The following is a 21,910-nucleotide window of genomic DNA, read 5'->3' as shown; positions in this document are numbered from 1 at the left end:
GCCCGTTAAGGGTCCATTCTTTTCGTGGCGGATGCAAGTGACGGACGTAAACATCACGCTTCTTTGTTGATTTGTCTGCTTCAAAGCCGTACCAAATACTTTGTGCAGTGCGAGCAAAGGCAACGGCCAGGCGAATGGAGGAAGGGCGAGCACTAGGAAGGCAGAACGGGAGAGGAGGGCACTGGAGGGCAAGAGGAGAAATGTGAGCAGTTGGATCGTTAGAGAGGAGAGGTTCCTCTTCTGTCCCAGCCTTTCTAGTGCTTGCCCTATCTCCCCTCGCCTGGCGTTGCCCTCGCCTGTGCTGCACGCAACTAGTCACACGGACTACAGCGCATTAGACGCCTCACCAGCGACAGCTGCCATCTTGTTTCGAAAGTCACCGACGTCACGTCAGCGTCGCAAGCCGACTGGTTGCCGCTTCACGGCTCGCGAAAGCGGTTGGGAGAAATCGTTCCCGAAGCGGTTGCAAAAGCGCGCCCCAACCGCTCGATCCCAGACGCTTTGGATCCGCTTTGAGGTTGCAGATTCGTTTCCAGTGTGCTCGCACCATTTGAGTTGAGTTTGAAAACCGTGCCCGGGTTAAGTTGAATTCGGCTTCCGTTTCGTTTCTGTGCAGTCAAAAATAAGGGCTTTGGTCTGCTTTACGGTGCGTTTCGGATTCTGTTCGACACCATGATTTAAAGAAAAGTGCTGTACCTTAAAGGGGCACTGACACCCCAAAAGTTGTATTTTTTTATTGTCAAAAACGATGCATGTTGCAGTCATACACACGCAAAAAAAAAAAACGCATCGCGAAAAAAAAATTTGCCGCGCGCGCACACGCCTTTTTATTTTTGGCGTTTGATTCTCCCGCCTCTCGCCTCCTCGCTTCTTTTGATTCGTGACGTCAAGAATCATGAAATTTAGAAGCTTTATAGGCGACATCTTTATAACATTTAATAACGGCAATCCTAAAACATGTTTTTTAACGCAATTGCGAACGCACTACGGCCCTTCTTTTTGAAATACCAAAAACCGGGAGTTCGCTGTGGTGCCGTCTCCTGGATTTGTATCCTCCCACGGAAAACAGGCGACACCGCTCAAAACCGGTCCGCCGCAACGCCGGCACTCGCTCCTTTCCTCCTCGCTTTGGGTCGCCATGGCTACAGCAGGGAGTCGTGAAAGAAAGTGGACTCTCGGGACTCCGCAATATTTGACGTCAACGCACCGGCGCGGATCGCGCGGGAACTTCGAATTCGGCATTTGGAAATTGTTTTTTTTTTTTACTTCACAAATACTGAATTCCCAAATTTCAAATTTTGAGGGTAATGTCCCGGCATCGTTTTCAATCGTTTCGGATAATAAAAAAAAATATGTAATTTTGATGTGTCAGTGCCCCTTTTGGGCACTGACACATCAGTGTCAGTGCCCAAATGGGCCTAATTGCTACCACGGGGCTGGCGGGGTACCTGCGCTAGCTCTACCTGTTGAGACCCTGAAAAGAAAGCTAATGTTCTTTTTGTTTTTTTAACAATCTAACTTAAACACGTGGAAAAACATTTACGCGAAAAAAAAAATTCAAAGAATTATTGCCGGCACAAGACGCGATTTAGTCGGTGGTCACCTCCTTTCCAGTTGTTTTCTCTGTCGGCATTTCGGGCGCGTGGAGAAGAGGTGGATTGGCTTCGCCTTCACGCTGAAGTGGGAAGAGTGAATGACCATCTCGTTGAGTTTGAAAGAACGAATGACCATTCCGTGACGTCATGGCGTTTGCGCACAGTATTTCAAATAAATATCTCGCCGTCAATATTGCTCTATTTTTTTTTTTTTTTTTACGTAAAACTTATTTTTATACACGCGTGTCCCAACGAGACTGTTTAAACAAAAAATTCCTTTTAGGGGCCCTTTAAGAGAGACCGATCCTCTCCGACCCACTAAACATTATCACGTAGCTGTATCTGCCTGTTCGTATACTGACGCTTTTAGAATAAAAAGCTCACCGAGATACGTTAGCGTATATCCCATGTTACGGTCCGCGCAGCTGCCAATTTTCAGACGAACGAACAACATTGTATATACATGAAGGCCAAAAATGAGTTCCTGTATACTGTCGCTAAAAGGACTTGTTATTTTAAGTTTGGATTTGTTTTTTTTTTTTTCTCGCAGTTATGACGTAGAGGTTGAGACCCAACGGCCGCTGTTAGCATTAGCTGTGAGGGCGAAAACAAAGTTTGCACCAGCTGGCAGCAGCGTTATACCGTTGGTTCTACACGCAGCGCTGCATATGCTTTGGTTGAGTGCTTCTGTTCAGAATGGTGCTCTCGTGGCTCGTTTTTGCGTTGCCCCTGACTATTCCATTGTCGGCCCCCGCTAGCTGTTCCACCGGCCCCATCGTGTCGACAAGGACTGGAGTCGTGCGCGGTTTCCGCCGGGTCGTTCTGGAGGACAAAGTCGTGGAATCTTTCACGGGAATCCCGTACGCCAAGGCCCCCGTGGGCAAGCGGAGGTTCCGGAGGCCGGAGCCCGTGGAGCCCTGGAACGGAGCCCTGGACGCCACGCGACCGGCCCCGGCTTGCACGCAGACTTCTATCGTGGACGCGAAGGTCACGTTCCAGGAAAGTAAGAAAAGTATCTGGTCACTGAAATCACTAGTTATGAAGGACAGTTTACGATTGAGTACCGTGGTTTCCGACTGTAGCCGGGAAGTCCAAATTTCGGATTAAAAAAAAACAAAAAAAAAACGTGTTTCCCTAGAATGTCACAAAAAAAATTTACAGTTTTTTTTTTTTTTTACCGCAAACATAAGCTAGGCATTGTCAAACGCTCATTCTCCGCGCGAAGGTAGCTCTAGAGGTTACAACCAGATGCCAAAGTTTCAGCCCGATCCGATAACTTAATCAAAAGTTATAAGTGATTTTCTGAAAATTTCAATGGGAAAATGGAGCCCATTTTTGCCCATTTTTGGTTTGTAGAGCCCCATGTATTTGAAAACTCGGTCGGCCGCCATTTTCCTATTGAAATTTTGAGAAAATCATGCATAACTTTTGAATAATGTATCGGATCGGGCTGAAACTTTGGCAACTGGTTGTGACCTCTAGCGCTACCTTTGGGTGGAGAATGAGTCTTCGGCGATGCCTAGTTTATTTTTGCGCTAAAAAAACCCTGTAAATTTTCTTTTGTGACACCCTGTAAATAGGTCATCATTAACATAATCTGCCATTCACAGGATTCGTCACATCTCCCCATAATGAAAGATCTTGAAAAAACAACTCGCTGTATAATCAATACCTGCATGTAGACAGTCCCTCCCCCCCCCCCCCCCCCCCCACACACACACACACACTTAAACCTTAAACTTTCGACTTTTAAACATGTCTAATCCGCGTACTATATGGTCCTGAAAATGCGGCAACGTTCAAGTTAAAAGGGCGATGCACCAATTTTTGTACTCTGCGCAAATACCGCTTAGAACCGAGCCCTGACGTTAATGACTTATAAAACACGCGTTCGTTATTCACCCCACGCAATAGAAGTTCCAGGAAAAAATTAAAATAAAAACGAGCAGCGTTCACCCCCTCAACTCGCAGCCAGAACAAGCGGCCACGCGATCCGGAGCCGATCATATCCCGCCAATGTTGATCATAGCCACGCGCTGGGGTTGGCAAAGCACGTACAGGCCACGCGCTGAGTTCCAGACATTGTTATGGCTCGGCTATTGTCGTCGTTGCAGCGATTGGACACGGGCCACTACCCGAATGCTTCTCGAGCTAGTAATTATCACGAGCCCAAATCGAGCGACCACGCAATGCTCGGGTCCAATCTATGAACCGCATTCAAATATCGTCACTTGGGGTGTACTGCGATCCCCACGTTACGTCATGAAATTTTGCAGAGGAGAGATTGAATGAAAATGAGCACTTTTGTCCTTGAAATTACACCTCAACAAAAAAGCGTGCGAGTTCCTTGAGCCCCACTAGTGCCAGTAGGCTCGTACAAAGTGAAAAACATTCCAATTGAATATCGTTGCACCACTCTTTTAACCCCTGTTACCGAGCAGTGTAGCGGCGTGCGCTCCTCTGTCACTACTGCGGTATGCACATTAAAGACACCCGCAGTGGTGCTACACTGGCTCAATTTGTCCTCTACCGAGGACACGCCCAGCACTCACAGGGGCTCACTATGCGGGGCGCAAGTTCGCCTGCTTCTTTTGCAGGGGTTGTGATGACGTCAGAATGCGGAGCTCTGATTGAAGGATAGTGGGTAGACCTGAAAGCAAGCTGAGGTCTACCCACTATCCTTCGATCAGAGCTCGGCGTTCTGACGTCACCAGAACCCCTGCAAAAGAAGCAGTCGAACCTGCGCTCCGCATAGCTTTCCGCTGCCTAAACATATAAACAATTATTATTGCCCCTGTCTCTTTATTACGCTTATATAAGTACCACAAAAAAAAAGTTATCAAAGCGATTGTTTTAAAGAACCCCTAAAAGGAAACAAATATTTTTTAATCGGTATTTTTTATCAGTATCAGTATCGCCGTCAGCAATATTGACGTCGAGAGATTTATGTGAGATTCTGCGCGCAAACTTTATGACGTCACGGAATGGTCATTCGCTCTTTCGACCTCAACAAGATGGTCGTTCGCTCTTTTCACCTCAACGTAAAGGCGAAGCCGATTGACCTCTTCTCCACGTGCCCGAAATGCCGAGAGAGAAAACAAATGGTAAGGAGGTGACTGCCGACTAAATCGCGTCTTGCGTCGTCAATATTGCTCTAAAAAATTTTTTTTCGCTTAAAATTATGTTTTTTGACACGCGTGTCCTACCCAGACTGCCCAGACTAATAAAAAAGACATTTTTTTTTAATTCTTTTAAGGATTCTTTAAGGAGCTCGTGTCGCAAAAAAAGCCTGGTTCGGCGTTGGTGGCGTGGGACGGAACATTCTGATTGGTGGTCATGACGTCACAGTCACTTCGCGCGGAAATTTCAAACAAACCACACACGAGTTGCTTGGCAAAAGTCGCGTCCTCAGGCTGCGTGGCGGTTCATCCTGCTGCGACGTCTTCCGGGAATGACGTTGGGTCTCGCAGTCGCTTGATGACCTGGCTCATCTCAACGTCCGCGTCTGGCACTGGAGCCGTGGGGTCGCGACTACGGATACCGTCGTCACCGTCCTTCGGGGCACTTCCGTCGCTTTGGCTGTGGACTTGCTCTCGAGCAGGTGGCGCCTCCGTCTTCGCGCCCGCCGCCCCCGCACCTTACTGCACAGGCTCGGAGCCGCTTCTTCCATTCGATGAGGCCGGAAGATCGACGTCTGCTGGAGGAGCCAACCAGACGCCGTCGGACGGCGGAAGTACGGTCGGTCCGGAAGCACCGACCGCCTCCTCCACTTCGGCGTCCTCCATCACGAGGTCCAACTAGCCGTTAACCTTGCGGTCGCGAAACATCGACGGATAGCTTTTGACACAGTCGTCGGCTTCATGGCCAAAACGATGGCAGTACCGACGAATAAGGCCCGTATGCAGCGCAGGCAAAACCTAGCGTGTCCTGGCGAAACAACGAGCACCTTACACCCCACCAGGCGAACCTCGTAGAAGAGGTTGTCGACAATATAGTCTTCCTTGAGGGTCAGACGCACACTTCGGGTATTGGACTCGACAGCTTCGAACCCCTTCTCCCGGAAGAGCTCCCTGGTGACCTAGGAGACCTTGCCATAGCGCTCCCGCTCTTTCTTTACCTGGCCGTTGGGCACGTGGCACGGGGCCCAGTAAAGTTTCACCTACACCACCATGTTCGCCAGGTCAATGCTGAGACACCGCCCCTTTGATGGTAAGCTTCTTGGCGTTGACCAGTAGTTTCTTCGCTGCGAGGGAGTGCATCCTCAACATCCATACGTGGGTCATCTCATGAAAACCGGCAGAAGCCAAGATCTTCATCAGGTCGAGCCGTTCGTCATGCACTCGGTACGAACGGCCTTTCACGTTGCAGTAAAGAAACGCCATATTTCCAAAAACGTATTCGGTGGGCCGCTGGGGAAGGATAACCTGATAATCTTCGGTGGCGGCATCAACAGTAATACCACGGCCTGACACGGCCGTTTTTACAGCTCCGACGGAGCTCATGATAAAACGTCCGTTTCGTTCGAGCTCCGGAAGTGCACCCGCCACCCAGACTTTTTTTTTTTATTATTTTTATTATTATTACATGGAATAAGGCCAGAAAACAAAAGGCACTTACAATCATGGCACTCCAAGGCTGTCGCTAAATGTCATATAGAGGCGTCGACACACATCTCTTTCATTTAAGGTCACGCCACCATGAGGGTTGAGTTCCACTCATTGGTTCGAGTGCGGTTTCACAAATCAACAGAGTATGGTCAAATATATTTCGTGCATGTGATACAGTTTCTTTAAAATTTGACGCTTTCAGGGCTTGGGAACGAGCGGGGATTTATAGTTTTAGCTATCGCGTTCCATTCTTAGAGCCGAAGCTTAAGCGTCCTCTTGTATTTTTTTTCTTCTTTGCCAACACATGAATAAGTTTGTTGTACGCGGGTCGGTTTTCGGGTTTAAAAAAAAAAAAGACATCTTACTCCCTAAATATGACGGAGCGGAAGGAGAAGGAGTTGAAGGAGGTGGCCAGGTTGAGGGAAAAAGTAGTTGCTACTATGTTAAAGATAATCTGTCAATACCTTGAATATCATTAATATGCAATAGGAATCAATAACCTTTCATTTGACTGGTTGTAATGCGAATCATACGAATATTTTCGATAGGTATCGGTCCCAATTACATAGCTGAAACGTCAGACATGCGCTTTTACGCTCATTCACTTCACATGTAACTTAAATAGGAAACGGCGACGCGCGAAGGCAATCGAATTTGTGCACTCGCTTTTCACCCAGACGCAGCCGAAGCTACGAGGTGATGGGACCAATCAGACCACTTCAAAAGCGCACCATCATGTTGTACCTTGTGTTTTTTCTACGTGTTCTATATTTGCTTATATCCAAGCATAAAAAGAAAAATCGTAGTGACTTGCGCTTTTGACACTGCTTGATTGGCCCCATTACGTCGTAGCATCGGCTTTAAGCTGAAAATAAGTATAGTTACGCGGTATAGTTACACAGACAAAGGCATTTCGGCTATTAGCTTACTATGCGTGCACAATCACCATCGGTGACAAAACTGTCGAAATTCGGCATTTTGCAACAAAACTTAATCATTCCGAACAACACGAGGGATGGGTAAGGCAATGCACTGCTAGAGCTACCGCTGCTTCTACTGACACCCTACAACTGAAGACTTTCTCTGACGAGGTATACGATAATAGGGAATAAGTGAACGTGCCGCTTTACCTTTATATAGTCTCTGGCAGCTTAATAAATCTAGGGCGTGGCGATTACTCAGCCTCTCAGTATAGCTCCACAGTTAATGAGATTGGAGCATTCTCTGATGAGAACGATGAAGAACCAATCACAGACCAAGAAACATTTACACAATAGGCCACGCCCTGCGTTTCTTAGGCTCTCGGCGACTATGTGTAGCGCAAGTTTGTCTGCTTTTTTGCGGGGGTTGTGCTGACGTCAAAACGACGCCGAGCTATGATTGGCTCTCATTGAAGGATAGTGGGTCGACCTCAAAGCAAGCTGCCTTGATGTCTACCCATTATCCCTCCATCGGAGCTTATCAGAGCTCGGCGATCTGACGTCACCACAACGCCTGCAGAAAGCCAGAGGCACTTGAGCACCCTATAGCACTTTGGTTATAACTGAAACGTGCTTTCCTTTTCTAGCAACTTCGGGCACTAGCGAAGACTGCCTGTTCCTGAATATCTGGACACCGAAACGGGAACTGTCAAAGAAACGGAGCGTCATGGTCTGGCTGTTTGGAGGCGCTCTTCTTACCGGTTCAGCTACCGACGGCGCTGTCCTGGCAGCCTACGGAGACGTCGTCGTTGTCACATTAAACTACAGGCTGGGTGTCTTTGGATTTCTCTACGGCGGAACAGAAGACGCGCCCGGTAACCAGGCACTCTACGACCAAGCGCTCGCGCTCACTTGGGTGAGGGACAACGTCGATCGCTTCGGTGGGAGTCCTGACTCGATTACACTGTTTGGACAAAGTTCGGGAGCATGGAGCGCCACATTTCATCTGATTTCGCCCATCACCCAATCTATGGTACGCAAGGCCATCATCCAAAGCGGAGGGGTCGACCGGAAAGGTATAGTAAGCAAAGATACCGATATGCTCAAGAGAGCTCATACGTTTGCTGAATTTTTTGGCTGCTCGCGTGAAGTCAATTCTACGGGAAAGTTAACTGCTGAAGCGGTTGACTGCCTTAGGTCCGCAAATTCCACTGAACTAAGCGTCACGGAGAGGCTGTTCACAATGCTCAAAACCGCTTTCTTCCAACCGATATACGGGGACGAGTTTATGCCGGTGGAACCACGACTGGCGAAGTTCCCGGGTAACAAGGACATTCTTATTGGACAGGTGGAGAATGAAGGAGCATTTTACATCTCTCAAGATTTTAGAGATACATTCTCCCAGACGAAACCTTCGAGAAAAATAAATAAGATCGAAATGGAGTACTTCTTGGGCGAGATTTTTCCCTCGTTGAACCTCCCTTCGCTGAAGAGAGTACATGAAGAGTACATGGGAAATCTGCAAGACTTCAATTATGATGCCTTGAGACAGGCGTTGGTAGATGCAAGAGGAGATTCTCACGTTGTTTGTGGTTTAGTGGGGGCTGCGCTAAAGTTGGCGAATGCGACGACGTTGAACAACACGGGAGCGGGTGTGTACTACTACAAGATCAGCCATGTGCCTCGATGCATGGAAAGAGAAGCCTGGTTGAGAACAACGCACGCGAACGATGTACCCTACGTTTTTGGAAACAGTCTTGAGGACGGTGGTTGTACTCCTGATCGCGCCATCAGCCGCACAGTCATGCGTCTATGGAGCAGTTTCGCCAAGAAAAGGTGAGCATACACTACAGAAATCGCATGAACGCACCAAGGTAATGCAAAAATTTTCTAATTACGCTAGAAGTATGCGTATCTTCAACTGTAAATTAACCTGATGCGTTTGTCTTTTTCTTAGTTTCTGCGCCTCATTTCAGTAGCAGTTTAGCAATAGCTTTATCGTAATTTCACGGTACCCAAGCCTACGTATACTTCATAAATCAACTGAAAATTATGGGAAGCTTTCTTTTGAGGCAAGAGGGAAGGCTGTTTGAAAGGAATGTGCGAATGTCGTTTCCAATTTCAATAGCAAAGTGTTATTCTTAGCTTCGACACTAAAAGTAATAGAGGTATTTAGTGACTTTGGTTTGCATTGCGAAGGCTAAGAATGATACAGTGTTCTTAAACTCGAACCTCCATTTAAACACCGCTTCTTTTTTTTTTCTTTAAATGAAATCGCAAGCAGTCAGCTCACTGACTTCGGCCCTAGTGTCCAAAAGAATATTTTTCTTGGCGTCGGTTGGAAAAATATTAAAAACAGATACTCAGAAGAAACTTTGTAAAAAAATACCATTTCAAATATGTCTAATTAGTACACAAATTGCGAATGGGACCCGTCAGAAAGTGCACCAGGTAAGTGCTAATGAGAATTAATTTCATCGACGGACTTTTATGGGGATCACTTTTAAGTGGGACTGGTCGCAAGTATCACCACGTACTAATGGAACCACTTACAAATGGGACCAGTTGCAAATGGGAACACTTGCGAAAAGGAACGCTCACAAATGGAACAACTTATGGCGGAGGGGGGACATTTGCAGGTGGCATCTGAAACAAATAGAGCCACTTGCAAGTGGGATCACCTCCAAAAGGGTGGAATCACCTAATATGAGCAACGTTCGCAACTTTCCGCGCATCAGGTACGTTTAGCAATACCTTTACTCAAAAACAAAACAAATATTTATATGGTAAACCGGAATCTACTAAACAAGGTGTACGCTTCAGAATTACGACACGTCATCAACCTTGGCGCTTGAAAAATGGTTGTCAGTTATCTTAATCATTATCTGAAATCGCAGGAAACGTTTTCCGTCCTCCGTGAACGTAAAAACAATTCGCGTCCTGCAATATGTATCGCATGAACGTCGCATGAACCCCGTGTACAAGGCACAGAAACATTGTCGAGTCGTGATGATCCCCGATTGCGCCCGCTCTGCAGTAAGCATCAAAATGTCGGAGCCCACAAGAAAGTCGGGGAATGGAGTGTCGGTATCTAAGCGTTCGTTATTACAAAAGTGGCCCTACAGTGACATTGCAAAGTTTTCGTTCATTTTCAGCCATCCTGGAGGCGTCCTAGACGTGGATTGGCCCAAGTTTCATCCGGAGTCAAGAAAGGCACTCCAACTTACCGAAGACGGAACCGAAGTTGTGACGATTGGTGTTGACTCGCGCTGCAGCGTTCTTCGAGGAGTTGGGCTAATCTAGACCAATTAAGGTGCTCGTATGGCCATGTTTTTTTTTTGTTTTTGTTTTTTTTGTGGAATAGCCAACATTAAGGGCAAGTTAACCTTTATTTGTTTGTTCATTTAAAGACGTTTTATTTCATAGCTTTCCTCCGCCATATTTGTATTTGCTCTGAGACTGCATTCATAATCTTACGATTTTAAATGGACCATAAGACGACATATTTTAAGACTGACTTAGTGCACGGAATAAATACTTAACGTGCATAAAGCAATATGTCAAACCGAGCCGCGAAACAAATCCGAATACCGGATCTTAATTTTTTTTTTTTTTTTTTTACCGGATTGGAACATAATTTAAACCGTGATATCAGGCATTTGATATTGAACCCGAACCGGAACCAAGCCACAATCTCAAATAACTGTTATTTGAAACGTCTCAGCGTAATAAAAAGTTAACTGCACCCGTTTTTCTCCGGCTCTCTCTTTTTTACGGGGGTGGCACGATGTTAATTTTAACACTGCGCTTTAAACAGTTTAAATGCTCAGTGCTGCCTAAAAAACGGCAGTGACGTGGTGACAACTCAAGATTATTTATATAAATAAACCTCCTGTCTATTTGCAACACAACTTGGCGTCGGCGCGGAGGCGTATACTTCTCTACTATGCCACGAAGCTGAACAGACCTCCCTTTTTATTTGGCTCGTTCCTGCTAAACAAAAAAGTTGGAGCACTTACGCAACCCATAAGGTGAAAAACTGCGGCAGCTGAGGTCTGTCGTCGGAGCCGCTAAGGCGTCATTTTGGAGCAGATGGACTGAATGGACGGTAGAGGTGCGAGCGCGCACCATGTAGTCCGCATAGGCGTTTCGTACTCAACCAAGTAACATATCGGACGAAAATTCCATAGCATTTTGGAGCCAATGGTTCAACAACTCTATTGGACACAAGCTAGGACTACCTTGTGGTACTTGAAGACCACTTCGAAAATCGTGCGTCCAAGTTTGAAATCCAGGGAACGACGAAGCTGCATGTGTATGCATGAACTGTACCCTTTAACGTTGCAGTCGCATTCGGTCAGACTCACGCAAGTGTGTGAACCATCCTTTATGCAATGTTTTAAGTCGAAAGCCTTACTTGACCATTGAGTGTGGCCGCTCACGCAAATACGCCTCATCCTCCATAAAGTCCCGCCCACATTAGCGCCGCTGCAGTCGCGGAGGCTTGCCACGCGACGCTGGCCGCCTGGAGCGGCCAGACCAAAACCAGTTTTCGCCTTCAGCGGCGCGGCGGACGGCGCCGCCAAGCCAACCGGTTCTTGTGCTATTCAGAGCTCGCCGCTCCTCGCCGTAGAAGAAAAGAGCCAATGGGAGGTGGCGTTGATAGTGAAGCTCCGATGCCATGGCAACGCACAAGTGTATCACTACTGCGTGGTGCACGTTAAAGACCCCAGGCTAGCTGTTGTACTGCACTGGCTGAATTGCTCATCTACAGCGTGTGACTCGTCGCAACTTTAATGGCTGACCAGCTACAGCTACACACTGTATAAATATCCCCATAACCCAATTTTTTTTGCAACGCACAAGCCGGTTCTCCGCGCGTCTTTCACAATGCATAGGAGCAGCGTTGTTTCGTTTCGTCTGCTATCCCTATTTCCCCCAATGCCTTTTCCAACGGGGCGGTTCCTCGGAACTGTGCAGCTGTTTTCCTTTTATAAGACAAAACTTAGCCAGGCTACCTAGATACAGACGCTAGGAGCAACCGCTGGGAAATGATAGGAGAGGAATTCGGAATTACAGGTGAGTTTCTCCGTGGAACTTGTTGCATGTCGCATATGTTGCAACGGATGTCGTGTTAATTTGGTAACACTGTCAAATGTAGCCTTCATCTCTGGCGCGCAGACGGGGCAGCAAAGCACTGACTTGTACATCGGTGTTTCAGTAGCACCAACTCGTTCGGACCCAAAACCTGCGCCTCCTTCCTTTCACAGGGCGGCGACGTCGCAAGATCAACTATAAGGTTGGGATGATCACATTCACGCTGATCACCAGGTCATCATGGACACCTACCATGTAGGCAGGGAATGCGGTTTCGATGCTAGTATATGCAAAAGATGAGAGCCGAAACGGAAGAATCTAACGAAGAGCAGACGGCGAAAGAGTGGGAAACCCGACGCAGGCGCGCGAGCGATCTCGAGAACGCGGGGGTTAGTCCTGTCACATGACTATAATGCCCTCAAGACGGAGGCTAATGTCACGGCCACTCGATCCCCCCTGTTGGTGCGGCCTGCCTGCCGAAAACAAAAGAGCGCGCGTGAGAGGAGAACTTCTCCCATTTTCCGTGGGGGCGCTGCATATCGGTGAGCGGTAGAGTGCCTTCATACACACGCGCGCTTTTGCTTGAGTGGTGACATCTCGGCCATTTTTCCGCCCAATCGTTCTTTCTATGCATTTTGAAGTGCGCGCAATCCGGTGTCACTCAGCACGAGCGCGTAGCTTTGGCTAATGCATAGACGCCATTTTACCGCCCAAGTCACGCACCAAGTGCGCGAGAGCGTCACGCGCTGGCACATTCAGGGCAACAATGGATGTCTTCACCCTGAGACAGACAGACATATAGGCACCCTAGTGAGCGGTCTTGTGAGCTGAAAGCTATACACTGTTTCATCTTGTGTTGTACCCACGGTGGTTGTACCGCAGGAAAGGCTGTAAGCGCGAGCTCCTTGCTCTGGGGCAGATCTCGGCGGCACATGCTCTCGTGCAGGGGCAGCTGTCAACGCTATGAGCTCGCGCTTCCAGCCTTCGCTGCGGTACAACATAAGGTGAAATGGAGTATAGAGAAGGCGCCCAACGCGCTCTTGCTCCGCTACCCAGATAAAATATCTGCCTGTCATTGGCTTCGCCGATACCGAGGCGCTGCCGCGGTTGCAGAAGGCAGCAAAACTCGCGTTCCCTCCACCTATGCACCGCTGTGCTCGGCGAAAATATTGTTGTGTCACTCTGCGCTCGCGTGTGTGGTTTGTGTTGGCATTTTGGAAGCTGCCGGAAATGTAAATGCGCGTTCTAGTTCTGGGTGCCAGACGGCTATGAAATGTGCCAACTCCACTCGCGAAACAGGAAATCCTGCAGTTGATGAAGTACAATGAAGTCTCTTCCGATTTTGAGTTCGCACCGCTGACTTACATGGCTGGCTACTTGGCCTTCGTTTGCGAACAAAAGGTGACCATTTTTATTTGTAGAAATTGTCGTAATTTCAAAGTAATTAGCTGAAACATTCAACCTAGCAAAGCAATAAGAATTTCTCAGTGAAAGCAAGGAGGGTTAATCTGTAGAACCCGCTAAACTTTGGAGGTGACATGTCCTGAATGCAAGCGCAACTTAAGGGAAATGCGTCACATGACGGAGCATATCAGTCCATGTTTAGCCTTGACCAAGGAGGACTCAGCTATCCACGACCTGAAGCTCTCTGGCTGTGCAAGCTCGTCTGCACCTTTGTCGAGAGGGCTCTACAGTCGGCAGAGATTCGTGGTTGTGGAAAGTTTTGCAAGGTCCCCTCGAGCGCTGTGCTTCCACACCTTATGGACTGCGCGCTGATGTGGTGTGTTAACTGCCCTACCACAGCGAAAAGCTCTGCGAGCTCTTTCTCAGAAAACTCCTCGGACCTTTTTTGGAAAACTGGGCTGGTGACCTAAACAGCCCACTAGAGAATATATTGAGGCTTTCGCGGAAGCTTCTTTCCCGAAAGGTACTCCGCTTGTGAACTATATGACTCCCTTGGCCTGTTTTTTTGTGAACAATGAAGTTTATATTGCTGAAGTTTTACACGCGGAATCCGATTTCATATTGTCCTTCACAGATGAATAAATGGCACAGCTCGCGCGTGCTCGAGCGTCGGTTAAAACCGGAAATCATACGGCCTAGCTATATCCAACTATAACTCCTGTATTACAGTGGTAATAGAAACGGGGCAACAGTTACGGAAACAAGAAAACGACAATTCGCTCATACTGCCAGCAAAATGCAGCTTTAACGCGCAGCCTGCAGCTGAGTGAGCTTTTCACAGAAAGAAGCATGTGCTTTTATTCTACACAGATTTGTCACATCATTCATGCAATCTGGCACTCGTTTCAATTAAGACTTGCGGCTTCACGAAAAAAAAATCTAAAAAGCCACACCGGGCCGGGCCGGGTGTACTGCTTCTCCCTCACTATATTTCGTCTTACCTTAGCATGGACTAATCGCGAACCAGTCAAGGCAGTAAAGGCTAGCGCGAGCGGCTAGCCTAGGGTGCCTCAATGTTTTTCTGTTTAGGGTGATGCCACCCTTTGTAGTAGCGCATGCCGACAGCACGCGCTCACTGGAAAAATACAAAGAAATCGACGAAAACAAAACGTCGCCATAGCACAGTCAGCGCCACAAGCGCGTGCGGGGACACGCTCTTTCACGCGCTTCTGAACAAAAATTAAAAATAAACGTGTGTGACAAAATGGCGAAATGCCATCACCCTAAGCAAAGCGCACATGAAGGCACTCTAGGCTAGCCTTGACTGCCTTGACTGGAGCACTCGCTGCACGAGCGCTCATGCAGCCACCGAGGCTTCCTTCGAAGCAACTACCTCGCGCTTTTAGCACGCGCGGCTAACAAGTACATACTAGCGTTCCTCGATATACTCCCCGAAAAGGAACCCTATCTCTCACCGATAACGACCGCCACGGCTGGCGCTGCGGGGTAAAGTAGAACTATCGTTCTCACCGGCGGAGTGAGGCATACGGCAGGCCGCTCCCAAGGGGAGTCCTAATCGAGTGGCCGTGCTAATGTGGCCTCCTCGAGTTCGCAAGCCGGACGGTGCGGTGTGTGGATGACTCGTGAGGTGCCCAAGAGGAAGCCGGTCAAAGTTCAGTGCCGGGGCGAGGTCTCGGTACGGAGCGGTTCCTTTTTCGAAGGATCGCACGCACCTGACGCTTCTCCAACTCATGAAAATCATCCTCCGGATGCCAGAACCTACCGTGCGCCGTCATTCAGCGGGAGGCTGATATCGCAAGTAAGACAATAACTGATTGGGCGAGCCTTTGTCGGGAGGTTGTGGTAAATGCCGTCTTTAAGCATTCAGACATGATTGGTGGCGACGGCGTGACTGTAGAACTAGACGAGAGTATGATCGGTCGGCACAAGTACCATCGCGGGTATTTAAGGCCTGGCCAGTGGGTTTTCGGCGGTGTGGCGCGTTGCAGCGGGTGCTGCTTTTTTGTTCCCGTGGAGACCCGTGACGCTAAAACCCTGCAAGGGCTGATAGCCAGGTGGGTCCGCCCTGGAACAAGAATAATCACAGATTGTTGGGCTGGCTATCGCAAGCTTGCAGATGACGCTCGCTTCACGCACCTCACCGTTAATCACAAGCTGCACTTTGTCGACCCGAACACTGGTGCGCACACCAATACGGTGGAGGGCACCTGGGCCCACGTCAAAAACTCTCTTCCACCTGGACGGCGCGAGAGCCACCATTTCACTGGTCACCTTGCAAAGTTCATGTTTTGGAGGAGAGAGAAGGCGCGCGGAAACACTGATAGATTCCAGTCGTTCGTCGCCGCGGCCGCCAAAATCTAGAGCCCCGACGCAGACAGGGCGAGGTTTCTGACGGCCCCGGTGACTTCGAGGGATCCGCTACGCTGAGCCCGTCACCTGCCTGCATGCATAAAGACGACTTATGCGCCAACCGCTCGTCAAGTGCTCGTTACGTCAGTTATAGGTTCTGGTAGCGGTCTCAACAGTCCTTTTCAGGGCCCCCATATTTTGCAAACGGAGCTGTGTTTTGAATGCGGCACCCCGTGTCTCTGTAAAAAGTTCACAGTAAAGACCCAGCAAAGGTATGTGGTCCCCAACTTGGATATCGGGTGTTATGATTCAAATAAAAATTGTTCTTGCTTATTTCGCGCCTTTGATCCCCATAAATGCCGCCGTTGCAGTCGTCCGGCGGTGCTGTTGCTCGCCCATTCGCCGTCGGCGTGGCTCAGCTTCGTTGTCTTTGCTAGCGGCGCACCGGCGAAGGCGGGCTTTGATCCTAATAAATGCCGCCGTTGCAGTCGTCCCGTGGTGTTGTTGCTTGCTCGATCGCCGTCGGCGTGTCTCTGCTTCGTCGTCTTTGCTAGCGGCGCACCGGCGGAGGCGGTTGATCTGACACACCGCGTTCGGCTTTGGCTAGCAGACGGCGTTCGTAAAATGGCGTCAGCTGTTGCTGGCTTCACGCGGCGGTACCGTGTGTGCTTCTATTCATTCGGCGTTCGTTGCCATGGTGACGGCGAGGAAAGCAGACGAACTTTTTGATGCGGAAGAACGCTGCGGCGCAGCGATACCAGGCGCGTTCTAAGGCCCTTGCCGCATGCTTTTCAATGGGCGGAAGGCGAACAAAAAGAGTTCGAAATAAGGACTTAACGCAGAAGGCTGCATTTCTCCAGCGCCTCATAATTTGACGAGCCTTGCACGAAAAGCATGTTTTTTTGGCCATCCCGCGTCCTGTTTTTTTTTTATCCGGAACATGGGTCTAAAGTATCAAACTGCCAAGCTGACTATGAGGTCGGAAAGGGTATACCATCGACGGAAATAAGAGGAATGAAAGAACTTTAATTTCGACGGTGTTGGCAGTGTTGCTTTGAGAGCGCAATGATTTCAGGCTTCCAACATGCTATTTACAAACACCATCGAACTTGTTGTTCGCAAGGTAATGATGTCACAAGGGGGAACCATAGGAGGGCGCCACCAAAATATCTCGCCGCTAATTAGGCAGCGCAGTGCAAGCGCTCTCACGCAACTCATGCCGTGCTTGCTGCTGCGATTCCGTGCACGGCGATTCCGTTGTTGTTTTTCCTTTGGCATTGGAAGAAGAGGAAGTAAAAGAGCCGCTCTCCAAGCAAAGGGTCGGGTAGACGATCCATGGAGTCATTAACCCTGAGCGATTAGGTGCGACCTCAACCCTTTCTATTCGATATGCATGACCCTGGTTCCAAATACACGCAGTTAAAAGATAATCACCTTTGAAAGATTTCTGCGTCTCGGTCCCTCAGCCTGGGAACAAGGTTCGCCGGATACTCGTCGGTATCTTGGTGGCGAAAGATTTCGCGCACCCAGAAGGCTCTTATGGGCGGTCCACACGGATATGCACTAATTGCGTATGTAAAAGGATTTGTCGCGTTTCTATTTCAGCGTCCCACATGTCCACTATGGTACTGTTGATGCACACCCAATCACAGGAACCGGAACGGCAGTGCACGCACTAATCCGCAGCAATAACCGCCGTACAAAAAGCGCTAACAAGGCGCTACTCAAGCGCTAACAAGGCGCTACTGAGGCGCTAACAAGGCGCTACAAAAGCGCTAAACGCGCGCTATACACCAACTCATGTTTACAAACAAACCAAAGCGCCCCTAGCGGACGCCACTGGCACCTCGCATGCACGATGAAGTGTGGGCAAGAAGCTCGCCGTCGTCCATAAACAAACCATTCGAAGGCGATGTTGTAAGCGTCGGTATGAACCCCCGTGCTCTTTTTAACGTTAGAATTGTTGATCCTACGTCTTTCCTGAAAATGTCTGATTACTTTAGCGGCTTCAGCGAAATTAACGAGTGTCATTACACCGCAAAACGTCGCGTGAATGATGTCACATGTGGCGATTCATTCCGTGTGGGTGCCGCAGAATGGGCGCTAAAGCCTGGTTCGCATTGAGATTCTGCTCGCTATTTTCAGTCCCGACGTCGCTTGGGCTGCAAAAGCGTGGACCGTAGCTGAGATGGTGAACTCCGATACTGAACTTTGCAAGCAGATCGAGAATCGCGAACACAGTGAATCAGGCATAACTAGTCGGTGATGGACATTGGTAACGATGATCAACATCTCTTTGTATCTATTGTTTACACCCAGACTACTAATCCCAACTCACCTTCAAACTGAAAAGTCTTTTGAAGTCTGCGCCTACTTCTTATCGCAATTACCGGGTCAACGTTTGGTCTTCGGGCCGCTGTTGTTTGAAAGAGCAGACGACAAAAAGTAGACAGGATTGGAAGAGCAGACGACAGTTTAAACGATAAGGCGGCCGTTTGAACGTGAAGACGCACTGAACCTGCGGGTGGTCCGAAGAACTTCTTGGCCTTCCCGCGCTCATTTTGGAACAAAATAAATAAATCTGACGACCACAAGTATCCGTGAATTCAGCCCAAAGTGTTTCCCACACATGCAATCTTAGTCCGACGGCATCTGGTTTGCCTATTTCACGGCTACTATCCACGTTCTACGACGAACGGAGGAGGCAAAAAACACATCAAAAATTATCTTCAAACCTTTCTCGACTTTTTTAATGCAGCCCCCGCTGCAGCGTTTTGACGATAAGGCGGGTTTTTGTTTGGTTTCTTCCAAAAGATCACAGGAATGCATGTCTCGCACGGTGACTTCCGCCCACAGCCCCAAACCGGAACTGCGCCCGACGCGCCACCATTGCGGCGTTACGTAACAGAGTTGAGTTTGTGTATATTAGAACGAAGTCACGCGCTAGGAAGCGCCACATGAGCGCTCTTTGGAGCGCTCACGTAGCTCTAGCTTAGCACTCCGCTGTATGCGTGAACAGGCCTTAATGCTTTCGCCTTCCTATCACGTAGGCAATCTTAAAGGAGCTGCGCAACAATTTTAACATTGGAAGAATTGGCAACTTCTACTCTTTACATTGTTTATCTTGTCCCAAAGGGCAGAAAGCATATCTCTTTCCTTCGAAATGTTGCGATTCCGCCGCGTAATTGCGAGGTAAAAATTAGAATATTTCCCGACCTGCAGCCGCGAGCGGCGGCCATGAGAGCCATTTGGAGTGACGTCAAAGGGGGACTTGTAACAAGAAATACCTGCTCGATAAAAGGTAATTTTTCTATAAATCTTGTCGTTCCAACATAAGTGTAAATCCGTCAAAAACCTCGTATCATTGACAAAACTTCAATATACGGAGGTTTAGTGGCGCCATCAATTCAAGGGAAACAAAACCGTCAGTGCAATCTGCCACCGCAAACAGCCGCTAGAAGCCGGAGGGGGACGGGGGCAGAGCCGGACGGGGATGGCCGGGCCCCGACGAGCACGTTGGTACTTTCCTCCTTCCGCCATGTTGATCGCCCTGCGCAAGCACGTGGTCACGTGGTCGCGAGCGGCTGAGTTCTCGCTGCTCACTGATGGCTGTAGAGAGAAAGCTTCACAGGAACCTTGCGTGTTCTCCTTCCACGTCACAGCGTACGTGACTCGGAAGATGGTGAAGGAGTTGAGAGGTGCCGAAATCCTCAATCTTTGTCAATTTAACAAAAAAGAAAAAGCTATAACATGCAGGCAAAAGCGTTTTTTTTTTTTTTTTTCGCAGGTTTTGAGCGTTTCGCTTTATAAAATGGTGTAGCCGCTACATTTGAATTTTGCAAAAAGTGTTTGTTGAGATTAATAAAAAAATATATATTCCCGTTAAAATAATACGTGCAAACACATTTAATTATATTTTGTTCTTAGCCCGAGACTGAGGCAGGAAAAGAGGAAAGTTTCGAAGTAGAAGAAAAATGAACAGTCGGGGACACGTCTCTAATCTCGTTAGAGACGTGTCCTCGACTGTTCATTTTTCTTCTACTTCGAAACTTTCCTCTTTTCCTGCCTCAGTCTCGGGCTAAGAACAAAATGGTTAACATCCACCAGCTCGCCTGCGCAATCACTACATTAACAGTTAATTATAACCTGAGATGACAGTTACTGTGAAAAAGGTTATAAAGAAAACGCAAACGTGGTTATCAAAATGATAAACTACGCCCATGAATATCGGCAGCCGCAGAGCTCGAGAAACTCAATGTAACCTATAAGGAAGCAATCACCACTGCAAAACGCGAGTCTTTTTGATAAACTCGGATGGCATGCAGCTCAGTAGCAAAAACAAATTCTAGAAATACCTCAAAAAGATGCGAAAGGAAAATATGGGAATTCCAAATATAGTATACCTTGCGGAAGCAATTGAAGATAGTTATAAAAAGTCAAGCTGTTTTAATACATACTTCGCGTTCATTTCTGCCTTAAACGTCACAAATTGTTCTTACCCCCATCTTACTGAAAAAATTGTGAATCAAATGGCTCCTATTGTCGTCAGAGTAGAAGGGATAAAGAAATGTTTAGATGAGCTTGATATTAAAAGCCTGTAGGTCCTGGTGGTTTGTCGCCCAGAATTTTGAAATTGTGCTCTTTTGTTGTGTCTGGCTGCTTAGATATTACTTTTGTAAATCCCTAGAACAACGTGTGCTGCCGGGTCAGTGGAAGTAGACGTGCGTTACGCCAATCCATAAGCACGGATCAAAACAGAGAGTGGAGAATTATCGCCGCATCTCACTGAGCTGCATATGTTGCAAGGTTTTAAAGCATATTTTTATAGCAATGTTGCGAGGCATTGCAATACAAATAGTTATTTCTTTTCAACTCAACATAGTTTTAGAAAGGGCCTCTCATGCCCCACAAAGCTTATAGAACTTGATCATGACTTGGTTTCAGCGGCTGAGGGGAGAGGAGAAACGCACGGCACCCTTCTTGATTTGGGCATGGCTTTCGATAAAGTGCCTCACCCTTTCCTGCTACTCAAACTGAGCCCCCTTAGCCTTGATGGAAATGTATACTGTTGGATACGAAATTACCTCTCTGGTAATTTCCTATCCAACAGTCTGTCGTCGTAAATGGTGCAAGCTCAGACTTCGTTGATGTGACTTCTGGTGTGCCTGAGGGTTTAGTGTTGGGACCACTTTTATTTATTGTGTTTATTAATGATATATCATCGACCATTCACTCGTCCATAAAGCTGTTTGCGGACGATTGAGCTTTGTACAGTTGGATCTGGATGGAATATTGGAATGGTGCAGGATTTGGGATTTAGGCTTGAATGTGGATAAGTGTGGGGAAGTCATTTTTTTGGGGCGAAACGTAGCCCTGTCCTATCGTGCTATTTTATTAATCAGCATAAATTCAGTAATAGCGCTGACGTTAAATATTTGGGGATTACATTGTCAAGCACACTTTGTTTTAATGTTTATGTCACTAAACTTCTGGAAAGGCCAGCTGAACTTTAAATTTTCTCATTCAAAATTTACGCGGTGCTCCACAGAAACTAAGGTAGACAGCCTACTGCTGGTTGGTTAGACCAACACTGGAGTACGCATGTGATTTGTGGGATCCGTATAAAAGGTTCTTTGCAGACAAGTTAGAGAAACTTCAAAACCGCGTGGCGAGATTCGTGACAAGAAATTATAGTAGAAACAATATCGCTACAGCGATTAAAAATGTGCTTGGTTGGGAAAATGTTTTATTAAGACACAAATATTTTCAATTGAGGATCGTGAAAGCAATTTTAATTGATTTGACAAATATCGATAAAAGCGAATACATAAAATTAATTACCTAACTATATTTCAAATCGTGTGGATCATTCCAGAAAGATAAGGGAAATTTTCTCTGGAACAGATTATAGGTTTTC

At 47.7% G+C, this 21,910-nt stretch overlaps 1 protein-coding gene across 1 annotated transcript; it reads left to right on the top strand.

Moving 5' to 3' along the window:
• The first annotated feature begins 6,576 nt into the window (after positions 1–6,576).
• On the top strand, positions 6,577–8,962 carry LOC8052563 (acetylcholinesterase-1-like). Its single transcript, XM_042288391.1, has 2 exons — positions 6,577–6,617; positions 7,732–8,962. Exons 1-2 carry the CDS (start codon positions 6,577–6,579, stop codon positions 8,960–8,962), a joined length of 1,272 nt encoding a protein of 423 aa, XP_042144325.1.
• The last annotated feature ends 12,948 nt before the right edge of the window (positions 8,963–21,910 follow it).

Source organism: Ixodes scapularis, unplaced genomic scaffold (assembly GCF_016920785.2).
Source record: "Ixodes scapularis isolate PalLabHiFi unplaced genomic scaffold, ASM1692078v2 ptg002615l_1__unscaffolded, whole genome shotgun sequence".
Lineage (NCBI taxonomy): Eukaryota > Metazoa > Arthropoda > Arachnida > Ixodida > Ixodidae > Ixodes > Ixodes scapularis.
The sequence above is the reverse complement of the archived record's forward strand: the minus strand, read 5'-3'. Positions and strand labels throughout refer to the sequence as shown.

Coding starts and splice junctions, on each gene's coding strand:
- LOC8052563 (XM_042288391.1), top strand. CDS start 6,577: ATGACGGAGCGGAAGGAGAAGGAGTTGAAGGAGGTGGCCAG. Junction 6,618..7,731: donor GAGTTGAAGGAGGTGGCCAG/GTTGAGGGAAAA, acceptor AGCACCCTATAG/CACTTTGGTTATAACTGAAA.